This window comes from Hydractinia symbiolongicarpus, chromosome 9 (genome assembly GCF_029227915.1).
Source record: "Hydractinia symbiolongicarpus strain clone_291-10 chromosome 9, HSymV2.1, whole genome shotgun sequence".
NCBI classification, from domain to species: domain Eukaryota; kingdom Metazoa; phylum Cnidaria; class Hydrozoa; order Anthoathecata; family Hydractiniidae; genus Hydractinia; species Hydractinia symbiolongicarpus.
The window spans coordinates 22,903,751-22,927,681 of NC_079883.1; the positions used below are offsets into that span (position 1 = coordinate 22,903,751).

The 23,931-nt window shown below is 33.8% G+C and overlaps 3 protein-coding genes across 3 annotated transcripts; 1 reads left to right on the plus strand and 2 right to left on the minus strand.

The window, feature by feature from the left end:
• Positions 1 to 8,896: 8,896 nt before the first annotated feature.
• On the minus strand, positions 8,897 to 10,879 carry LOC130657348 (uncharacterized). Its single transcript, XM_057460327.1, has 2 exons — positions 10,594 to 10,879; positions 8,897 to 10,356 (listed from the first exon to the last, which is right to left on the minus strand). The coding sequence occupies exons 1-2, from the start codon at positions 10,628 to 10,630 to the stop codon at positions 9,905 to 9,907; spliced, it is 489 nt and encodes a 162-aa protein (XP_057316310.1). The 5' UTR covers positions 10,631 to 10,879; the 3' UTR covers positions 8,897 to 9,904.
• Positions 10,880 to 13,683: 2,804 nt separating this feature from the next.
• Positions 13,684 to 15,485, plus strand: LOC130657233 (uncharacterized). Its single transcript, XM_057460207.1, has 3 exons — positions 13,684 to 14,748; positions 14,876 to 15,080; positions 15,159 to 15,485. Exons 1-3 carry the CDS (start codon positions 14,668 to 14,670, stop codon positions 15,473 to 15,475), a joined length of 603 nt encoding a protein of 200 aa, XP_057316190.1. The 5' UTR covers positions 13,684 to 14,667; the 3' UTR covers positions 15,476 to 15,485.
• A 1,337-nt stretch (positions 15,486 to 16,822) lies between these two features.
• Positions 16,823 to 19,250, minus strand: LOC130657845 (uncharacterized). Its single transcript, XM_057460840.1, has 5 exons — positions 18,129 to 19,250; positions 17,747 to 18,053; positions 17,518 to 17,670; positions 17,344 to 17,436; positions 16,823 to 17,175 (listed from the first exon to the last, which is right to left on the minus strand). Exons 1-5 carry the CDS (start codon positions 18,231 to 18,233, stop codon positions 16,823 to 16,825), a joined length of 1,011 nt encoding a protein of 336 aa, XP_057316823.1. The 5' UTR covers positions 18,234 to 19,250.
• Between the last annotated feature and the right edge of the window lie 4,681 nt (positions 19,251 to 23,931).

Sequence of the window (23,931 nt, forward strand, 5' to 3'; positions counted from 1 at the left end):
AAACATCAGAAATTTCCACTGCGTCAAATCACATTTCGTAATTATAGTCGCTATAATCCCGATGAATTCAAAAATGATTTGAAAACACATCACTAGTCAATTATCTATGAAATGTCATCTGTATATAATGCTTGGAAGTATTTTAAGGAAGTATTTGTGAATATTTTGGACAAGCGTGCTCCCATTATCCATAAAAAAATTTAAGGTAAAGCGTGTTAATGGGTATCAACTAAATTCAAGGAACTCATGAACAAGCAAGATGAAGCATTGCGTAAAGCTTGTAAAGGTAAATCCGAAACTGATTTCGCTGAGTATAAAACTTGAAAAAATCACGGTAACAACAAAATTCGAATAGCCAAAAATCGGTATCAAAAAGATATTTTAATCGAATATATAAAAAAAACGCTAAAATTTTGTCAAACTATCGAGACCATCATTCTTACCAGCAAAAACTCTAAAAACACTCAATCATTGTCCATTGATAAAGAGTCTTTATAATATAGCAAACTCGTATTGTCAATACTTTTCATCATGCGCGCTAAAGCTCAAGATCTTGCTTTCCCTATACAACACTTACGATGGAAAAACCCAAGAAAAACAATCAAAGGACGCCAAATGTTTTTACCTTCGGGTAAGTTAGCAAATTGTTTGTTGAAAAACGACTTGCTACGTTGAAACGAAACAAAGCAACCAGTGCTGATCGTATACCTCCGAATTTGTTAAAAGATGCTGCTTCTGAAATCTCTGCACCCCTGTCATTCATCATTAATTTATCACTCAGAACCAATTCGATTCCCAGTGACTGAAAGTTGGCGAAAATCGTGCGGCTTTACAAGAAAGGTGATACATCTCTAAAATCGAATTACAGACCGATATCCCTACTTTCAGTCTCTTCAAAGAATTTAAAGCGTGCTGTCCATCATCAACTAATCGATTTTCTTGAAAAAGAATAACTTTTCTCAAAAAACTAATATAATTACAGAAAACACAGATCCACCGACCATGCGACCATACTTCTTACTGACAGCATTCGGAAGTCTATCGACAAAGGTAACCTCGTGGGTGCTTTATTTGTCGATTTGTTAAAGGCTTTCGATACTCTTAGTCACGCAATCTTGTTGGAGAAATTGAGATCTTGTTAAGGCATTAAAGGCATCGCTCTAGGTTGGTTTAAGGACTATTTATTTAATAGAAAACAATTTTGCAAGATCGATGGTGTTAAATCGGAATTAAGTCATATAATCTGTGGAGTACCCCAGGGGTCAATATTGGAGCCTATACTGTTCTTATTATATTTCAACAATTTTGAAGATCACGTCCCGAATTCACACATTGTTCAGTTCGCTGATGATACAGTTTTATATTGCTGCCCTTGATCAAATGCTGAATGAAGATCTTTCCAGTGTCCAAAATGATTTTGCTGGAATTAAATTTATTATGAATGTCAGTAAAGGAAAAACTGAATCTATGGTATTTGGTACACACAAAAAACTGAACATGTCATCAAGAAGTTTAATTAATTGGCTCTTAGTAAATGGTAAAAACGCAACTTCAGAATTCAACTTCATTTTGTTCTTATTTATGGAAAGTCCCATAATTCCAATAATTCCCAAGAATTTTTGTTGTTGTTTTTGAACAAGTCGCTTAAAACTAGTGTTTATATGGCAAATCGGGGGTTATTGTTGCCGATACAAGCAATCAAGAACCTCGAGTCTATCTATAACACGCGATTAGTCGGTGATTTTTGTATCATCTTTAATCCAAAATATGAGAAAACATAAAAGTTTTCAAAATAGGTGGTAGTGTGCCACGCTATTTTTATTGTTTTTTAGCAATTTGACTTAATGATCGAACCCAAAAGGTTCGTGTGGTAATTAATGACATCGTCATTGCGGCCTTAGTTGGTGATGTGTTTAGGTTTGCTATTTTAAAAAAGTTGGAAGAAGCAGAAAAATGTTGTTTCCGGCGTTTCATGTACTGCGAAATTGCCAAAACGTGATTTTTCCGCGCTTCTATAAATCGAGTGTTGCGTAATATAGGCTGTATTAACTGACCGCGGGAAGTATAATAAAAGCGCGTCTTGCGTTTCACTCTTATCATAAAAAGCTGTCATATTCCAAAATTTCTAATTCCCGCGGTTTTTCTGCGGTTTAGACATATATCTATTACAACTATATATACAAATAACGTCATAAGTGACGGGGCCATTTTTAAGTCACTATATTTTTTTATGATCAGAGTAAGACCTTAAACGCGTTTTATAACACTTCCCGCGGTCAGTAAATTGGGCCCATAGTGCGCAAGACACGATTTACGAAAGCTCGGGCCATGCTAGCTACAGCGGGCTGAGTAGCTTAAACTATGTGTACTAAGCCATCTTATTGCAAAGTGCAAAGTAAATACAAATAGCTTTCTTGACCAAGTAGAGGATTTCTTCTATAATCAAGACCACTTAGATACCTTGAAGGGAAAGCTCGATGAATTAATTATGATGGCGTCATATAAAGAGGTTGTGTAATAAGCTTAATCAGGACGTATGATGACTTATCTGGTTTGAATAGTAAGAGGATTCCTGTTATTGAGTTAAGATTACCTTGCCTGACTTATTTCACGCTCTGCAGTCGTCTATCTGAATCTCACTGGTATTTTACCCTTGTGACAGGCGTTGTTCTAATTTGTGCAATGTCTCTATCTCTTGTCGTATTTTTGCTGCGGTTGAAGGTGTAGAAATAATTATCATTAGAATAATTCACGGTCGCTATGGCAAAAAAATTCACTTCAAGATCTTTCAAGAAAAATGGACTATTGGTTTACTAATGTTTTGCAAACATTTTACGTGCAGACAGTGTTTTAGGTGAGATCAAAGCGGCACAGTGGGCTGATTGTATGTTATAAAGCACCAAGGTAACTGAATGAAGCTTTTGGTACACTTTTGTAACGAACCTGGTAAAAAACGCTCCAATGCCTTGAGAGAAAGTTGCAGAACTTTTGAAAATTACGGTGGAAGGTCGAAAATGTTTAAAGCTGTGGTATTGCTACACCGAACAGCATAAATCTATGTATCATCGCGTTTCATCAAACTGACAAAAAAATGGAATTTACACAGTTCATTCGATGTTAAAAAATGAAATATTACTTGATGACATTAAGCAACAAATTTGTGTTAACAAATCTGATTCATTATTGAATTTCTAGGAAATTCTTTAAAACCGTCATTTTTTTCTTTCGGAGTATTTTTTGAGAAAAAATCGACCCTGGGATTTCACGTTCCTCTGAGAGGAGGATAGTATTGGTATGACTGACTAACTAACCCTTTCCCAAATGGTCAATTGCAACGTCAGATTTAAACTTCGTACCCAAACTCCCTAGGTACTGGGAAGTCATCTAAATGACGTTATAGGCCAAAATTGGTCCAAGAATTAAAACTACTTCATTTTCACAAAAATTGGCAAAGTTAACAAATAAAGTATGCTGAAAATGATGGTGATACAAAAGTTTGATTTTTTGTCACCTAAATGTCATTTCAGGCCAAAATTTGTCGAAAAATTAAAACTACTTTATTTTCGGTCAAATTTGGCACAGTTAACAAATAAAGTATGCTGAAAATGATGGTGATACAAAAGTTTGATTTTTTGTCACCTAAATGTCATTTTAGGCCAAATTTTGTCCAAAAGTTAAAACTACTTTATTTTCAACAAAGATTGGCACAGTTAATAAAAAAAGTATGCTGAACATGATGGTCACATCAAAATTTTGTTCATAAACGTTTCAATCGCAAGATCAACCATGATGAATGATAGGCTGTATTTTTTGTTAGCAATTTTTTTCAAAATGTAAGTTTATTATGACACGTTTCGTTTTGTTTGCGTTTGTTGTAAGATATGTCACTTGTGTGCTTTATCTTCAGAGATTCATGCACCAAAACTCGTCGAATGTTTGGCACGATAACACAACGAATTAGCAGGTTGTCATCAAATGTTTTGGTAGCGAGCGGAAATTCTTAGAGCCCCCAGGGCTTCTTGTTCATGTTTAAAGGTTAGTGTTGTTGCAATATTTGTGACGCTTCAAGAAAAGCCAAGTATTTATTTTTGGGTATTGGAAGCTCCGAGTTATCGGGATTATGTCAAGTTCGAAAACGAATTCATGAGACATAAATTTTTTAAAAAAAAGGAAATATCTGTACTTTAGCTTGATTTTTTTATTAGGATAAGTTAATGTTTTTAAAACTAAAGGAAATACCAACCTGTCCGCAAAATATCTTTGATGAATTTTATGTTTAACTAACTTTATTGCGTAGAGAATAAATAAAAACAACAAGATAAAATAAGCTAAAACTTTTCAGTAAAAATACCATCTACAGTACATACAAGATAATGTTTATTTTCCGATATGCTCCGTTGAAAATTTTTGTCGAGACACTGGATCAACCCACATGCGAAAGCCCAGCGGAACGCCTAATAAAAGTCCCAAACTTTTTTTTATTTTATTTTGCCACAATTTTCCAAAAATAACCCTCATATTTATCTGACTTAACTTATTTTCTGCATATGCCACAAGAAATGTTTAAAAACTGATTTTAAAGGATCAAAATACAAAGCAAACGAGTTTTAGCCGCTAGAAAAATAACTTATAATTATGCAGAAGTAACAAGGGAATATTTGAAGTGTAGCTGACTTGGTGAAATCCCTGCAAATTTCAGTAAGTTCCCTCCTTTTTTGTTGGTAATAAATTTAATTGTTTTGTCTCATATCCTCTATCTTGTTCTCCATGGAGAATATGAGGGCCATTTGGGGGGGGGGGACCTAGGTTGGCCATTTGTTCCATAGTCATAAGAAAAAAAGATCTGGCGTCTTTGTGCCGTACTATTGTTACCGATATTCATGATGTGATAAATAGGGTGACCTGAGTTTTGAAAACGCGACAAAAACATAAAACAATTGTCAATGGTCTTTTTTTCTTATGACTATGCTTGCCCTTACAGTCCCAGGGGCAGACCAAGCTTAACCCTATTCGGTCCGGGGTTTTTCGAACATACTTTGACCGGCGGGGGGGGGCGGATTCCGCCCCCCCTCAATAACTTTTCATAGGGTTGTTCAAATTGAATCAAACTTGGCACACTTATAGTACGTCATAAAAGGAACAAAATGGCGCCAAAAAAAATTTGCTTGCAACAGCACGTTTTCTGTGACGTCATCAGAAGCTTGAAAATTGTTAAAAATGCCACTATCTGCTTAAAATATAATTACTTTTGTTCTAGAGCGAATTTTTACATTCTGTTTGAAGTTTCTGAAAGCTAAATAAAAGTTATTTAACATATCTTCCGGTTTTTACATGGATCGGATAAAAAATTGCCAAAAATTGCCCGAAAATCCGTTTTTTTCCGATTTTCGGGTAAAATCCGACAAAATCGGGAATTCGGATTAGTCACGTGTTAAAATTATTCAAAATGATTCTTCTTGATGAAACAAAGTTGTGTTGCAAGTTTCAAGTTCTAAGGAAAATCCTAACAGGAGTTATTATATTTTTCCCATTATAAGGATTTCATAGAGATTTTTAGGGGTAGTTTTGAGTAATGGCCAATATCAAAGCCTCCGAAAGATATGGGACCTAAAAAATTAGCATGCAGGTGTCTAATAGATAAATGTTGAAACTCAGTAAATATCATAGCCATATAACAAAGTAATCAGGAGTTATTAAAAAAAAACCGTCAGGGGGGGCGGAATCCGCCCCCCCCCGGACCGAATAGGGTTAAAGTGATATAACAGGTACATACATGTCGATTTCCGTCAAGAAAATATTGTTCCTTATGGGTAAGTGTGATCTATTGAGAGCTCCTGTACTGAAAATATCTGCCCAGGATGAAAATCTGGGTTTTTGGGAGATAATAATAACATGCGTTATATGAGGTTTCAGTAAACTAGATAAATGTATTAGATATTAAAGTAAAAGATGTAAATTTTATAAAGGAGTAAGAAACAAGATGTTTGATGGCTATAGCTAGGCTAGCTAGCTATTCAATATAAAAGTTGCCATAAATATCTAGACCAACCTCGTTTTTATGGAATGTTTTAATTTTCTGCTACTACGTCATATCATAACCAGCATATGGGTTACTATAAATAATGAATTAGCTTGTCTCGCTGTTACAATTTTTGCGACAAGTAAAAGCCACTTGATCGAGTTCTCATTTTTCACTTGGACATGATCAGAAAGAAGGACCTTGGTTGTTTATGTTTTTCAACTCTTGACTTCAGAAAGTTTTATTTCAAAACAAGTTATTATTTTTTCACCCTGAAAGTAGATTTTATGGTAACGGAATCGTTTAAGAAGCATTATTTATCAAAAAATGGGCTAACGGGTAATTAGATAAAGTTAATTTTGTTGGGATATACAGAGACTAGCTAGCTAACTAGTTTATTATTTTGTCAGCACTTATACTTTACAAGTCAAGTAAATTCACAAATAAAATGGATCTGAAGGGTCAAGATCTGGTTTACATTATGCAACCAGCTAAAAAACTTATATTTCTCGCCTTTTTTTTGGCTGGGAAATATTATTTTTTGAGGAAATTCTGAAAAAGTTAAAAGCTTTTAACTTTTGGAATTCCGTCCAATCCATAAAAAAATTCCGAATGATGCTGTAAACTTTCTCTTTACGGACATGTCCATCCGGGAACTATTAAATCAAATGGAGATCAGTCTTTACGTACAATTTAAGAACATAAGTTTCTGTTCCTTAAAAAATCTACGTAAGCACTCCGTAAGGGTTTACCTACTTTCCGTTAAACATGTCACATGTACGAAAACATTATACGCAACGTGAACGAATGAATTAAAACCAGCTTATTCCGTGAGCCCTCAAAAGTAAAGATTTACGTACGTGTGAATGTGGATTTATTGATAACTCTATGCTAATTAAGATGACAATCCAAAACAGTTTTAGATACAGATTTTTAATTACTAATTTCAATTGTTTTTCTGCCTAAGTGGATGTTTCCACGGGCCTAATCGACTATAATAATAAAAGAAAAACAAAGAAAAATGTTACCATTCGGAAAATATTTTCCTTGGCATATCAAGCGATTGTTGATTTTCGCGAAGGTTTTTTAATCAAAATCCGTCTGAAATTAAAATTGATGCCAAAATTTTGCGTTTTTATGACCTCGCAATACTTTCTGCCTGCGAAAGTTTCTGACCATAGTAACCCGGAAACATTTCTGGTGAATATATAATACTAATCGGGTCAAAATTTCAGTCCCGTTGCAAACGGCAGTGTCCACGTGAAATTAAGTATAGAAGATTGATAAACGCATGCACGCTTGTTTCATAACAACACGGCACACATGTTTTACCAAACTGGGTAAGTGTGATCTATTGAGAGCTCCTGTACTGAAAATATCTGCCCAGGATGAAAATCTGGGTTTTTGGGGAGATAATAATAACATGCGTTATATGAGGTTTCAGTAAACTAGATAAATGTATTAGATATTAAAGTAAAAGATGTAAATTTTATAAAGGAGTAAGAAACAAGATGTTTGATGGCTATAGCTAGGCTAGCTAGCTATTCAATATAAAAGTTGCCATAAATATCTAGACCAACCTCGTTTTTATGGAATGTTTTAATTTTCTGCTACTACGTCATATCATAACCAGCATATGGGTTACTATAAATAATGAATTAGCTTGTCTCGCTGTTACAATTTTTGCGACAAGTAAAAGCCACTTGATCGAGTTCTCATTTTTCACTTGGACATGATCAGAAAGAAGGACCTTGGTTGTTTATGTTTTTCAACTCTTGACTTCAGAAAGTTTTATTTCAAAACAAGTTATTATTTTTTCACCCTGAAAGTAGATTTTATGGTAACGGAATCGTTTAAGAAGCATTATTTATCAAAAAATGGGCTAACGGGTAATTAGATAAAGTTAATTTTGTTGGGATATACAGAGACTAGCTAGCTAACTAGTTTATTATTTTGTCAGCACTTATACTTTACAAGTCAAGTAAATTCACAAATAAAATGGATCTGAAGGGTCAAGATCTGGTTTACATTATGCAACCAGCTAAAAAACTTATATTTCTCGCCTTTTTTTTGGCTGGGAAATATTATTTTTTGAGGAAATTCTGAAAAAGTTAAAAGCTTTTAACTTTTGGAATTCCGTCCAATCCATAAAAAAATTCCGAATGATGCTGTAAACTTTCTCTTTACGGACATGTCCATCCGGGAACTATTAAATCAAATGGAGATCAGTCTTTACGTACAATTTAAGAACATAAGTTTCTGTTCCTTAAAAAATCTACGTAAGCACTCCGTAAGGGTTTACCTACTTTCCGTTAAACATGTCACATGTACGAAAACATTATACGCAACGTGAACGAATGAATTAAAACCAGCTTATTCCGTGAGCCCTCAAAAGTAAAGATTTACGTACGTGTGAATGTGGATTTATTGATAACTCTATGCTAATTAAGATGACAATCCAAAACAGTTTTAGATACAGATTTTTAATTACTAATTTCAATTGTTTTTCTGCCTAAGTGGATGTTTCCACGGGCCTAATCGACTATAATAATAAAAGAAAAACAAAGAAAAATGTTACCATTCGGAAAATATTTTCCTTGGCATATCAAGCGATTGTTGATTTTCGCGAAGGTTTTTTAATCAAAATCCGTCTGAAATTAAAATTGATGCCAAAATTTTGCGTTTTTATGACCTCGCAATACTTTCTGCCTGCGAAAGTTTCTGACCATAGTAACCCGGAAACATTTCTGGTGAATATATAATACTAATCGGGTCAAAATTTCAGTCCCGTTGCAAACGGCAGTGTCCACGTGAAATTAAGTATAGAAGATTGATAAACGCATGCACGCTTGTTTCATAACAACACGGCACACATGTTTTACCAAACTAAGAGTACACGAGACTGAAATTTGCCGTATAATAATAAGCCTCTGAATCTAAACTTTGGACATAACGTTTGTTTGAATAGCCTTTTTCATCTATCTCAGAAAATAAATAATGGTACCTGGTTAGTCTTCTGTAGGCAGTGGACTGCAATAGTTTAAATTTGCAGAAGTGTCGGCCATGTGAACAACGTCCAAAGTGTCCTGACTGTACTTTACATAATGTTCGCATTATAGGGCGACCGTCTTATTTTTCTGTGGACATTGACCAGTGAATAATGACAAATTTAAAGCGTTACTTTAGATAAACTTTGAAGTTACTCCTTAGCAGTAGAGCATGATAAGAACATATCAAGCTGCAAAGAGTTGTAAAAACAAGAGTCTCCAGCCAGAGGAACAATTCTATAAGAAAAATAGTGCTGGAAATGGGTAAACGTAAAGAACCAAAAAATACGACTTTTAAAATTTTACTGTTTTTAAAATTTAACACTGTTTATAATTTTCAGAGTGTTAAATGGAAACAGTTAAAAGTAACAGTTAAATACTCCACAAATGAATTTAAAAGTTAAAAAAAAGAATTTCTAGAGTCACTAAAAAACTGCTAAATATATTTTATAACCTCGTGCAACTATTATACATTTTATATCAAGTAGAAATATGTACTACTAAATAAATAAAAAAATCACAAACATAAAACAACAAAATAACTGCTGCTGGGACTGAAGAAAACTTTCCCGCTTCTTTTACTAAGCGGTTTAAGACATTGAGACTCGACTGAGCGTCGTTAAAGTTGGACTGGATAATTCCGAATGTCTCATTAAACATTGCCAGCCGTAATATTGTAACTAATATACATGGATTTAAAAGGGATTTCTCTTCTAACTAACTTCTTTAAATTTTGTGTGAATCTACAACCAATAAGTATCTAAACAAACGTAAAACCAATAGTTCTCCACCAAGCAAGAACGTTATTTTTCTATTTAGTACAGACTACACAAAAAAATTATTCGTCACACAATTTCGCATAAACATCTGCACATGATTCACCACTGTTATTAGAGAGGTATCCACCAAACCGTGTTTCACCATAATGTAATCTCAGCTCTTGTCCTTTGTAAACAGTGTGACTTGTTGCATTAAAGATGAGGTAGGGAGAGTTGGCGTTGTACCCTGGTACAGTAAAGAATCCGAGCTTTTTATGATACTTCATAGATGGGTAAAGTAGGTTGTTTTGATCATCTGTAAGTACACTTGCAACATTTCCTTCATTAAAAGGAGGTGAGTGATCACATCCCCACTTTGTTGGTGGTGTATTTTCTGCGCACCTTAAACCAGGTCCACCAACATGCACCAATTTTATGTCAGTCATTACTGCGTCGTGTTGTATTTTAAATGTTCCATACTCGTTTGCACGTGCTCCAAAGCAGACATTACATTTCAATAAAATCCATTCCCCTAAGAAATATTTTCACACTACTAATAATTCATTCTTTATTTTTATATTGAAGTGGACACTGTTGATAGTTATTAAGGTAAACGTATTATCAAATAATCATAATGGAAATGAGCTGTTGCATTTTGACAAAATCTCACAAAGTACAACAACCTATCCAACAACTAAGTCACAGTAACTTTGTATTCCTGCTAGGGTATGTGCATGGTAAAGTACAATTAAAAAAGAGAAATACAAACCTCCAGAATTTGAGAAAGTTCTGAGTTCATCAAACATCAATTTTTCTAAGTGATCATTAACGTAAAACAAACCTTCTACCTTAAAGGTATTGATAGTTATTGATAGTTTCTCATGGAAGAGGTTTTGCTATACAAAAGTTTAGTGTAGTGTTTCTTATTAATATCTTAAAGACTAATTAAAAATGGATTAGATGATTGAATAAAGAACGAGTATGTATAAAGAGGGAGGATATTTGTTCAAATTCTATTTTGCATGAATACGCGTGGTAGCTGCAAGCATAGATAGACTTATGTAAGTTTTTTAATTTCAACATTAGGTTTATTGTAGAAACATAGAGTTAGCATGTTGACATAAGTTGTTAGGTAATATATTATTTATGGTGAATCAATACAGCGCAATTTTAATTGCCTTTAAGTTTTTTGATTATCTATTAAAGTGCACATGTAGTAATGTCATTTTATTCTACTCCATTTAATTTGTGTTTGTGTTCATGTTTTTTGAGTATGTTTTAAATTTTTCCATTCTTATCTTTCTTTTTTATTTTAAATTTCACTGTAAGTTTTAATTTCGAATTTAAAAAATAATCTAGAAGCTACAAACTAGATAATCTTAAAGCAGCTATAGCATATTATTATGCATTTTTATATATTTCAAGCGTATGAACCTTTGAAGTCTCACACAAGCAGACCAAGGCTATTAGAAGTCGAAATTGAGAATGGAACAAATAAATACATATATTTTTCTTCGTCTAACTTACAACTCTTTGCAATAAGTTTAAACAATCTGGCTAAATATTTAAAATTCTGCTCTTAGAAAACATTTTGTTGTATTCTACAATGATAGTCGGCGTTCCGGCTTCGCCCACCCTTTATATACCGCATTTGGTGTGTTCCGCTACTTGCGGAACAATCTTAAACAGACACAAAGACGTATGCGGGTATTGTAATTTAGATAATTTCTGCTTCAAGAATAGTAAAAAAAGTAGATGCTCTTTACACTGTCTTAACGAAATAAACAAATGAGAAAGAAAATATCGCCCCAAAAACAATGCAGGATTAATAATTGAGAAATTGCCTTGTATTTGCCAATTCTGGAAAATTTGTGGAGTTTTTAAACAGAGACGAAGATTCACAAGATTTTGTTTTTTAATTTTATTTATTTCTAGTTCCTTCGCAATTCTTTCTTTACACGCAGTTTAAAATTCACTTCAGGCAAGAAATACAAGGACAATAATATTTCGGTTTATAATTCGCGATCATTTATTCCGCAGTTTGAGAAATTTGAAGGACAAAGACATGATGTAAAAATCAGAAGGAAAATATACTGCCTTTGCGATGTTTATTTTTTAATTCTGACGAGAATTGCTATGCAACTGTCCGTACAAAAGGAAAAGAAATTTTAATTAATATGCATCCTAGCTGAGTAATTTACACAGACTTGAAGAACATAACTCATATTTTACCTTTGCACATTCCTTTGGTCGTATCTGTAAGAGCTTTCGTGGGTAGTGTCTAAATATCAACGTTAAGATTTTAAGGTGACAATAACACTTTCAAAATTCGGAAAATTTTTTTCACATAATTAGTTAGATAATTAAGTTATTTTTTCACTGTAATACAATTTTAGTGCTATAATACTTTTATCTTTCGTCTAATCAGTTTCAGCAATCCCCCTTTAAATTACAACGTCGTTAATAATTAATTTATTCTACGGAATACAGTTTCAGTGCAAAGTTCTTGTAAAGTTATACATCTAGATCACAGATAATTTCTGCTGACCTATGGTCTTGACTTATTGAAAATTTTATCTATCACGTTTAGAAGTGGAAAAATTAGTTCCTAAACAAGCAGTCAACCTTTTCGTTAAGGATACGGTAGACCCTTTAAGTAAATTATTCAAAAATTTTTCGTAAATATAATTTCCATGCTAAGTTTCCTACAAGTTGCAAAAGAAAATGTAGTTAGAGTATTATTTTGGTGGGATAAAAAACGGAAAATGTATTTTTTCGTAACATTCTCTTTGATCTTGTCTCGAATGTGAGTCAGGAATTTTAAATTTTACTAAGACATCCATGCTCTGCATAAATATTAATGACTTCTTAAATACTAGAAATATAATTAAAAGCATTCGCAATCAAGTTTTAAGGTTCAGTATTTTTCATACTGCAAAATTACTGCCAAAATTTAAGTAATATGGGAAGGTTTAATCAGATGTTGAAAACAAGATTCATCATTACCATGCTGTCCTGTTAACATTTATTTTTCTATCATTTCATTTTTATTGTACGACTTAATTCATCTTTTACTTTATTATTTTTAAACTTGCTATGCTTTGTTTTTATACTGAGAATATTTTGAATCATTAATTATTCATCAAATAAATTTCCAACGCCACAAATTTTTAAAACTTTTTTTATCAAAACAATAAATTCGATCAATAATACACTGCAGAGTTGATAACTCCCCTCCATTTTGTCTAAATCTGGCAAAACTATGTCTTTTAAATCCGTTACATGTATGGTCACACGGTCTTGCTCTTTTGATTCCGAAAATTAAAAATAATTATAAAAAAAATTATAAAAAATAATTATCGAGTTATCACCAAATGATTTATGAAAAGAGGTAAATTTGTTGCTTTTCGTAGTGTTTTAGAACAAAATCTTTCATAACTTTTGAAGGAATATTTTTCTTAAAAAAAATATGTAGGAAATTGTAGAGCTGAATAAAAGTAACACAATGAAGTATTTTTTAATAAAAACAAAAATGCTGGAGGGGAGTTACTTCAATGCGTGTACCCTTAGGGCCATTTGATTTTCAATTAAATTGAAAATCAAAAATCAAAATTTGTGAATAATTTTGATTTTCAATTCGATTTGAAAATCAAAATTCAAAATTCAGTTTAAAATTTCAAAATTCAAAATTCAAAATTTAAATTACGTGCAAAAGATCAAAAAAACAGAATTCAAATTATAATTTCGCAATTTCAATTTTTGCTGGGTCAAACAATTTTTTTCATCTTCACAAAAAGAAGCTGGCCACCTGTAACCTTTGTCATATTGTGAAATATCATGAACACAAACACCCGGCTATGATGCAGGACCTTTGGAAAGAGGTCACAGAACAATTTATACTTGACCCCCTGTCAGGTTTGCGCAACTGTCCCGGACTTTCAACATCTTTCCTCGGGTGGCCAATCAAACTGAATCTTAAGGGCGAACAATTGATTTCTGTTCTGATTGATGCAATCGTTTACTCAAGGTTTTTACGCGCGCTTAGCCCTCAGATGTCTTAACGCGCCAAAATAATGGATAACATTGACCGAGATTACATTGTAAATGTGGCTAAACAACATAAAAACTTCAAGGAAATTAGCGAGTTTTTGAAAGCGACAAATCCTGGTGTTCGTGGATTTTCTGAACGTTCGGTTAAACGTTGCTGTTCGAAACATGACATCCGCCTACGTATAAACCAACAAAAAATAGAGAACATCGTGGCTTCAGCTGTTAAAGAGGTAAGCAAATTCACCTGTGCTTAGCGTATGAGTGCATGATGTGAAACTGTACAAGTTATTGCTTATTTAGGTTGGTCCTACATACGGTCGCAAAATGATGACTGGTTACATTAAGCAAAAACACGGTTTCAATGTCAGTCAAAAAAGAATTGGAAAGGCCCTGTCAACTGTTTCGCCAGCATATCACGCAAGACGTCAAACAGATACCGCAAGGTCTGTTAATCCTATCCCTTACAGGGCTGACTATTTTGGTCACAAACTTCATATAGACCAAAACGAAAAATTAGTAATGTACGGTACAACGCATGTCGTAGCATTGGACGGTCACAGTCGCTTTGTTGTTGCTGCTGTTACAATGCTAGTCAAAAGCAACCCCGTGATATATTCGCATATATACAGGTTAGAACATGCGCAATCAATTTCGCTTGATTCTAATTTAGATATAGCTACGCACGTAAAAATGCGCAGCAAATTCCAATTATTTGTTTTTATTTAGAAAGGTATTGACCACATATTGCATGTTTGACTAAGTTCGGGTGGACCACGGGAGAGAATTTTTTCTCATGCTGGGGATGCAGGAGTATCTGGCAAATATTCGTGGTGACCAATTAAGTTTACCTTATCAACAAACAGAATCGAAAAGGGTAAATTACTTTATTATTTCCAATATATTTTAAAAACATTTCGTTCTTTCATCACAAAAAAATACGAAAAATACGACTATCATCTTCTGCACAGGTTAACTTTTCATAAGTTTCATATATTTTCTAGAATCTACCAATTGAAAGATTTTGGGTTGAAGTTAATGGTCGAGTTAATTATCCAATCAAATCAATACTAGTCGACATGGACAATTCATTGATTATAGACATGGATAACAATATTCATAAGTTCTGCGTTTCTTTTGTCACCTGCAAAGTTGCAAACTTTGGGCTGCAAACATTGGTAAGAGCCTGGAACTGTCACCCAATACCTGGTAGGTAGATTATACAAGTCCTGGCATCCTGTTAACAACAACTATTCAGCTTCTTTGCACCTTTAAATTTTGTTTCAGGTAGAGGAGTTCCATTGAATATTAAAGAGATGACAACTCGATATCCTCCAGTGCAGCAGAGTAATGTCCCAGACACCGCAACAGCTATGCAAATATACAACCAAACATATCAAGGACGGATTTCTGAGCCTAACCAATTCGGTGACGATCCTTTAAAAGACCATCCACAGTTTTTAGCTAATCGAAACAGAGAGTTTAATGAAATCTGTAATATTGAACAAATTTATAACGATGTTGTGAACGAAAATGATAGATCGTTTCGACATGCCGTACATTGTTTTATTGATATCACTGAAAGATACAACGCTCTTTTGTAAAATTGTCTTGTTGCTTTCGCGCTCACTTAGATAGATAGATGTGCATATTTTACATGGCTAGCCTCACAAATATCGAGGGATATACCCTGTCTATTATTTCCAGGAGGGGCCATGGCGTAGATGGAGAGTCCTAGAGTATTTAATGCTCATTTTGAGCTACGCAGACCCAATTAGAGCCCGCGCTCTACTAGACAACTCCCGGCAACATCCAACGGCCCACACAGTGTGCCATCTTCCCAATTTCCCTCACATGGCTTGGGTTAACCCGGGGCTATGGTAACATTCACTCGCCCATGTTGAATCGCCGTCAAGAGGAATCGAACCCCGGTCTCCCGCACAGAGTACGAGAGCTATAACCACTAATCTACGGCGCCATTCTGCATTGTTATCAGGAAAAAATTTGAGTGGGAGAAAAAGTTTTAGTCTTCCTAGTAGGGATTAACTTTCCAAAAAAATATTCAAACGAAACATAAGAATTTTTTTGTAAAAAGCATTTGAATTAATTTTTATCTCCTTTGACGTTTGTTACCCTGTTGTTGGTTGGGCGCACAGAAAGATCTTGCTTATGTACCCCCGGATTCTGTTGCGCGAACTCGCAAGATCAAGAGTGTTTTTAATCTTCGCTAAAGGTCAAGAGTGTTTTTAATCTTCGCTGAAAAACACTTGCGAAAGACCTGGTTTCTATTAACTTGAAATCAAAATGCTCCTTAACGATGTTTTGGACGTAAATATGAAAACGATTGCAAAAAAACCGTCGTCAGCCTGGAGTGTTTTTTAACATTGGTTAGCCTGAAATTTTCTTTATTTCGTTCTCATGCGTAAAGCATCTTTTTTATGGCAAATATATTCGCTTCCAGACTTTAAAGTTCATGCAAAATGCAAAAGACTGAAAAAAAGGATCTTTTTTCAGAGAATGTGTAATGTACCTAAGTATTGCCGCCACTTAAAAACATAAGTAAAACATATTGTGAAGAATAAAATATATTTTGAAACATAAAAAATACAAGTTTTTACAAAATTAAAAATATTTACACTGTGACAGATAAAAACCGGGTCATAAAAAACAGTGGTAAGAAGATTTTTGCCTTCCTCTCTCCGTTTTAAGTATATAGTACATAAAATAAACTAAAAGCTAAAATAAATAAGAAATAATTTTTTGACATCGAACCGCCTTAAAACTATGTAAAGATAGTTTGAGTGATCGATCATCGTCAAATCAATAATGTAGAAAAAGGTAATTTTTGAGGCTCTATGAAGAAGGGTGCGCAAAGTCAGTAACGCTATCAATGTTAGTTTTGAAAAAGTATTCAGAAAGATTTTCAAAAGAACGATGGTGTTTTATAAAATTTAATTCGGAAAGACAGAACGTATTTCTGCAAGCACTCCATCAAAATTATTAGTTTCAAAAATTGCGTCGAGTTCGTTGGACCTGCAATGTGGGCAATTTTGATTTTCTAAAAACCAGCGATCTACACATTCGCCACAACCAATTATTCTTCTGCAGCAGGAACCCATTTTCACCGGACTCCGGCTCAACCCACGACATATCAAGCACTCGAAGCTTTGTTTTGCCTTCTCACAGATCTTTACAGATGATAATGCTCGTTGTGCTGCCTCTCGTGTATCTTGGTCCACACAAGTTAAAATAACGCCAGATTGGACGAGGCTGGTGAGGTCAGCAAGTTTTTCCTTTATTTCTTCTAAAATAAATTAAATTTAAATATTTTGGAAGGGATGGATGTATTTTTAACGTGGAGAAAAAGTTACCTCTTTGAAAAATGATTAAAACATTAATTTTATTTAACTGTTTAGTAAGATTTTTATTTTTTTACATTTAGAAAAGTTGGCGACATTAAAATTATGTGTGCTTGTTCTTCGTGGCGTAAAATAATCAAATGTTTCGAGATCATTGGCTTTTACTGCATAAACCTTCCAAGCCGCGGCTTTCCAGAAGCTTATTCCTGTAAGAAGAAAGTGTTCTCTTTAAAACTGTGAAGAGGAAAAACAATTTTCAGTCCATATTCAAATATATATATACACACCTCTTGTGGCTGCGGAGTCCTCGTATCGTAAACCACCTCCTTGCACTAACACCAACGTTCGATCTTCGAATCGTGTTTTTGCCATCTCCGTGATTGCGTCGACGTTTGCTTCTGCTTCCGTTATTGTTATAAACGAAATTCGTTTCTGATTAACTGTAAAAAAGAAGAGTATTTATAATTTATGAATGTGTAAAATTAGAACGTTTAGTATAGAACAATATCAACTTACCGATTTTTTTGTTCTCTATATCCGCCAGAACAACTTTTAAAACATAGTTCTCCGCAGCCGCACCTACACGTTTACGCGACATCGTGGACGAAGATGTATGCAACATTGTTGGCCTTCGAAACGCGCCGATGTCATTGACCGTTGATGTCGGTAGGTTTCTAACCTGAGTCATGCCTTGATGTGGTTCTCCCTCCACTTGGTAATACGTGCCAGAAGGCGACTCCCGAAGGCAATCAAACGTCCCATCCGGATTCGGAAATTCTGAGGAACCGAACTCCTCTGTTATGTACACCGATGTAACGTCAAGCTATAATAAACAAGAATGAAATTATCATAGTTCTTTGAAACTCTGCTAGTCTACAATGGTGTGAATAACGCATACCTTGTAAATCATTGCCAGTCTTTGGACTGATACTTGGCTTCTCCGCAGTGTTCTTTCTGTGCGATCCCCGTCACGGCCATTGTAAAAAATAAATGAAGAATCCATATTTTATATCGCTTTCTATCGTGTGCAAATTAATCCTGCAACTGACTTATCCCCCCTCACTGGAGGGATTATATAGGCATGTACCAGGACACACCAAAAAGGGGGTTAATGCAAGGGCTAGGCCCTTTTGAACCCACACGAAAAACAGTTTATACGACCCCCTAATTATGCCGCAGTTCAGGGGGTCGGCTAAAAAATGCGGGAAACCTAAATCTTATTGCATCATAAATATTGTTACAAAATAGTGGTATGCAAGAATTGAACCACCTGTCAATTGTACCACCTGTCATTTTAAGTTTTGAAATTTTGAATTTTGATTTTTGAATTTTGAATTTTGAATTTTGAATTTTGAATTTTGAATTTTGAATTTTGATTTTTGATTTTTGATTTTTGAATTTTGAATTTTGAAATTTTAAACTGAATTTTGAATTTTGATTTTCAAATCGAATTGAAAATCAAAATTATTCACAAATTTTGATTTTTGATTTTCAATTTAATTGAAAATCAAATGGCCCTAAGGGTACACGCATTGTGATGTTTCCTGAATATTTGAGGATTCAGTGTCCACTTCATCTGTATTTGTTTTCTGTCAATCAAATATTTATGTGCACGAAATGAGTTATGACTCACGTTTACTAAACATTCTCAATGCTTAAGTTGAGATTGACCTTCAGCAATGAGAATAAAGAAACTTTCAGTTGACGCAAAAGTTATGCACAAGGTTTCAGATATAAGCGACACAAAAAGCGCTGGAAAAATGTTGAAGTATATAATTGCATGCCGTCATTTTTTTCATATTATAAGTTTCTCTTTCGTCATCGTGAAAATGTCTCTGAAATAGTCAGATTATTGTAGAAGTCAATTCAAAACTTCAAGAAAGAAAAGGAAAAATAAACACCAAAAATTTGAATTGGAGAAAAAAATGCGCTAAAATCACTGGGTAAGGGATCTTGGTATGATAAAAATAAATGAAAAGCCCTTGCAGGCTAAAAGATTTTGGATTCTTTTGTTCCCCATACCTTTCGAGTTCGCCAGTAGCTTTTTCTTGTACAGAACTTTTACAATGTTGTCCTGTCATTTCAAATAAATAGGTTTGGAACTTGCGCAAAAACTAATACGCGCGAAGGTGCTCGTGAGCAAAGAGAACAGGTCAATACACTACATGAGCAGGTGGTCGTAATATCTAACCATGTGACAATCCGCAAACAATAAAAAAGGAAGTATTGACTACAGTTGTTTTATTAACAATTAGAAAATAGAGTTTTCGTAAAAATGTCATTGTGGCGGTTTAGTTTATGCAGTTGTATGTATCAACATTGGCGTACAATAAATGTGCGTTCTGTTCTTCAAGGCTGGTGAAATAGGTAGCAAGTTGAAAGTCAATACTATCCAGTTAGGCGGAAGTAAACTGATGTAGATTATACCAGTTTTTTGTGTGGCAAATGACTGTGAAACAACCATTCGTAATACATTTTAATAGGCTCCACGCTATACCACTGTGTTATCGGTCTTGAGTAAGGAGAAAGCACTGGAAGTGTTTTTATAATACGATGGTATTCAAATATGGAAGAATTCAGCTTGTTTGCGATCATGTTAAATTTTGCAAGATGAATAAATAATTATGTCATGGTGCTTTTTGTGATCGCAAAGTTAGCGTAGTTCTTCCAAAATGTGATCTCCCCAAAAGTGCACATGTGCACTAAAATTCGAAGAAAATTGTTCAGTGAATGGTACTAATTTGATATTGTATTATGGAAATGAAACTGTAAACATGAAATCATTTTATTGTTTATCACATCTTGTGATATGCATATTCCTTTTAGCCATTATATTAATCACCATATTTAGTTAAGCGTGCAGTTCCTCACTGTTTTCAACAGAAGGTTTTTTCACCACCTAGGCGCATCTACACAGACAAGTTTTACAACATTACACTGTATACTAAAATACAAAAAACCGCAAAAAATAAACATAAAATGTTCAATAAATTCATAAAATGCATAAGACGTGTGTCTCAGAAAACAACGCACATCAATCTTAGTCGAAAACCTTGCCGCATCAATTACATAAACAGGTGCACAAATTAAATGCGAAAGTACAAGATTCAACTTTAAGATGGGTAGTTTTGAAAATATGTGTGCACGTTAAATGAAAAGTGAAGTAAAAATTATTCTCACATAAAAATTCAGGTGAGTTGAAAAAACAACGAATATTCTCCACAATAGCTGGTCCAGGTTTCCTTTGATATAACGCTTCGATTTCACAGAGAATACTTGTTGTCGTGGGGAGAAAATTTTATATCCAGACCTAATAGTTTATATATCCAATAGTGTCTGTACACGGTTCATTCATTATTGCACTTGGGCCACACAGCAGCATAGGGTTTGAAGGAAATACCATATCACAAAATCAATTTCTCAGTTGATTCTTCATTCTGTTACATGGTATAACCTGCAATTTAACTCTACTTTCAATCCATAATCCAAAACGACTGCTCTTAACCCTATTCGGTCCGAGGGAGATCCCCCCCCCCTGACGGTTCTTTTAATAACTGCTTATTGCTTTGTTATATCGCTATGATACTTACTGAGTTTCAATATTTATCTATTAGACACATGCCAAATTGTTAGGTCCCATACCTTTGAGAGGCTTAGCCATTACTCGAAACTACCCATAAAAATCTCTATAAAAACTCTATAATGGGGAAAATATAATAACTCCTGTTAGGATTATCCTTAGAATTTGAAACTTGCAACACAACTTTGTGTCATCGAGAAGAATCATTTTGCATAACTTGGACACGTGACTAATCCGATTTTTAGATTTTATCGGGTTTTACTCGAAAATCGGGAAAAAACAGATTTTTGGGCAATTTTTGGCAATTTGTTATGCGATCCATGTAAACACCGAAAGATATGTTAAATAACTTTTATTTAACTTTCAGAAACTTCAAACAGAATGTTAAAATTTGCTCTAGAACAAAAGTAATTAAATTTTAAGCAGAGAGTGGCATTTTTAACAAATCTCAAGCTTCTGATGACGTCACAAAAAATGCGCTGACGGAAGAAAAAATTTATTGCCACCATTTTGTTACTTTTATGACGTACTATAAGTGTGCCAAGTTTGATTCAATTTGAACAACCCTGTGAAAACTTAATAACAAACAAAAAGTGAATTAAATTAATTTAGAAGGAAAGGAAAAAGTCGCAACAGTACTGCCTCTTAGAGTTAAAAGTTTTAGAACTACACAATAAATGGAAGCTCATGAAATGCAAGATGTATTTGTATATCCAATAACTTTTTTCAAAGAAATTATGAAATCATATTAATGAAAAAATATTTCCTTCTATATATTATATAAATATATACAAAAATTAAAAAAAGATACATATAATAACACAAAATAATAAATAATTCAAAATATTGACGTATTCAACAAGTACATGTTTTGCATAAGAAATTCAAACTCTCTTTTGCTCTTTTGTAAACAATTAATAAACTTATTACTTTTATTTTTATTACTGTAAACAACACGCAAGTCTGAAAGTTCCTATGAAAACATGCACATGCAAACAAAAAACGAACCCCCTCCCTTCCCACTGCTATCATTGTGGCTATGTACATACATATATATTGCAATTACTTTTAAATTGTTCCATTTTCTTCGCTAATTGCTAATTTCATTCCTTGCTTATAGATACACATGTTCATTTCATAATCTGCTTCTTTTTGTTATAATTATTTACAGGTCCGCCTGATCTTCACAGCATTATTATCATTATTTTATCATCATTATTATCATCATTAAAAATAAACACATTTTACTACAGTTTCAATTTCTGCATGGTCAAATACATTATTATTAATATAAACATGATTAAGAAGAGAACCGTCATTATGAGTTCTTGCACAACCATAGTTTAGTTACTTAACAGTTCTTCAAGTCAATGTGAGCCTGGATTGAAATAATCAACATTAAAATGTCCTAACAAAATATGAAAATCCTGTGCATTCAAACGCTCACATAGGTCATCACAAAAAGATGATGAAGATGAAGAATTTGACCAGTACCAAATTCCTACAGAAATAAGTTCCTCTGAAAACGAACTTTTCCTATCTTGTACTAAAGAGAAACCAGGAGTATCATTCTGGTAAATAAAAGGAAAAGAATGTCTGTAACACACTGCAATACTTTTAAATTTGTCTCCATCAGAATTAGGAGAAACATCAAACATAGGAAGTTGACCTGATATTTCTGTCATGTCATGGTCAGGTAACAGTTGGGTTTCAGTTAGACATAATATGTCAGATTCCTTCAATTACTCATCGTGCTGAATGTCAGTAGCATGTCTTGATAAAGATCTGACACCCAACAAAGTTATCACCAAGGAGCTTTTCTCTAAAGGCCAAAATACTAATGGTGGTAATATACTTTTCAATCTCAACCTTTCATGTTCATCAGATGCATGTTTATCTGCCTTGATTGCCTTTTGCCTAATTTCACCTGTTAAATATAATCCAGCTAAAGATGTGAAATGACTCATAGCAACATACATTTTGCCTGGATTGAATTGAGTTTGTCTGAATAAATCAAAACTAATAACAGCCTTGGGTAAACTTAAACCTTGAACTTTATGGACAGTACAAGCCCAAGAAAGCATCAGTGGAAACTAAGTTCTTTTGATAACCGGTGATGAGAAGTTTCTTTTTACCACATGAATATCAGTATCAGTCCTTTCAATTGGTAAAACTTGGTGCAACCTTGCATAGTGTTATTTTGATATTCTGACAACACCAGTTTGAGCATTGTAAAATTTCACATATATTTTTTGAACATAATTATCATGATACAGTATGTGAAAAACAGTCCCTATACACCCCTTGATTAATCAATCATCAATATCTAGATTTATAGTTAGCATGACCCTGGCACTAATGTTAAGAGCCGATTGTCTCGCAAAACCACCAGTATGAGTTTGTTTCCTATTCAAACCTTCATCAATAATATGAGATGGTACATCATTTGGTATTTCATCAATAGCATTAATTTTACACAAAGTACCATATACAAGTTGTGGCATATCTTCATTATGTTTCAGAACAAGCACATTCTCAGCAAATAAATGAAGGGCATCAGCAGGATAGTTGTGATCATTCTTACTGATAAACCTTGATTTCAAAAGGTTTTCATCCTCTAGTGAGAGATTTGCAGTTCTTATATTGTTTAACAGTTCAATAAAAACATCATCGCCTTTCTGTCGCATAACCTTTGTAAGTTCAGCTAATTTGAATATTGACAAGAAGAGTATTTAAAACATATGAAAATACACACCTCTGCTAACTTGTTTCGTAAACGAGTTCGCATTTTATCACTAAGGGGGACATAATTATTCCCATGAATTCCAAAACATGAATGTACTGTTGTACCGCCAATGTTTACAGCAGCTACATCTGTTGAAGCTACAAGAGACACTCTTTACTTTTCTGCATTTTCACCTTTGTGCATTAAAAATTTTTTGAGAGATTTGTAAATAGTTTTGATCAATTCTGACTTTCCACATCCACCTTCGTGGTTTAACATAAGTAGGTGAAATGGAGTTACGATTTTTTATACATTTTCTTGCCCAAGTGAACACTGTTTTAAATACTTCACGTTGTTTAGCATTAAGAGATCTGATATCTCTATTAATCTCCTGGT

Excerpts from the sequence above, each read along its gene's own strand:
- LOC130657233 (XM_057460207.1), top strand. The coding sequence starts at position 14,668 with ATGCTGGGGATGCAGGAGTATCTGGCAAATATTCGTGGTGACCAATTA. Across the intron at positions 14,749-14,875 it reads AACAAACAGAATCGAAAAGG|AATCTACCAATTGAAAGATT; the intron begins GTAAATTACTTT and ends TATATTTTCTAG. Across the intron at positions 15,081-15,158 it reads GAACTGTCACCCAATACCTG|GTAGAGGAGTTCCATTGAAT; the intron begins GTAGGTAGATTA and ends ATTTTGTTTCAG.
- LOC130657348 (XM_057460327.1), bottom strand. The coding sequence starts at position 10,630 with ATGTTTGATGAACTCAGAACTTTCTCAAATTCTGGAG. Across the intron at positions 10,357-10,593 it reads AACTTTCTCAAATTCTGGAG|GGGAATGGATTTTATTGAAA; the intron begins GTTTGTATTTCT and ends AATATTTCTTAG.
- LOC130657845 (XM_057460840.1), bottom strand. The coding sequence starts at position 18,233 with ATGGATTCTTCATTTATTTTTTACAATGGCCGTGACGGGGATCGCACA. Across the intron at positions 18,054-18,128 it reads GACTGGCAATGATTTACAAG|CTTGACGTTACATCGGTGTA; the intron begins GTATGCGTTATT and ends TGTTTATTATAG. Across the intron at positions 17,176-17,343 it reads TTTTACGCCACGAAGAACAA|AAGAAATAAAGGAAAAACTT; the intron begins GCACACATAATT and ends AATTTATTTTAG.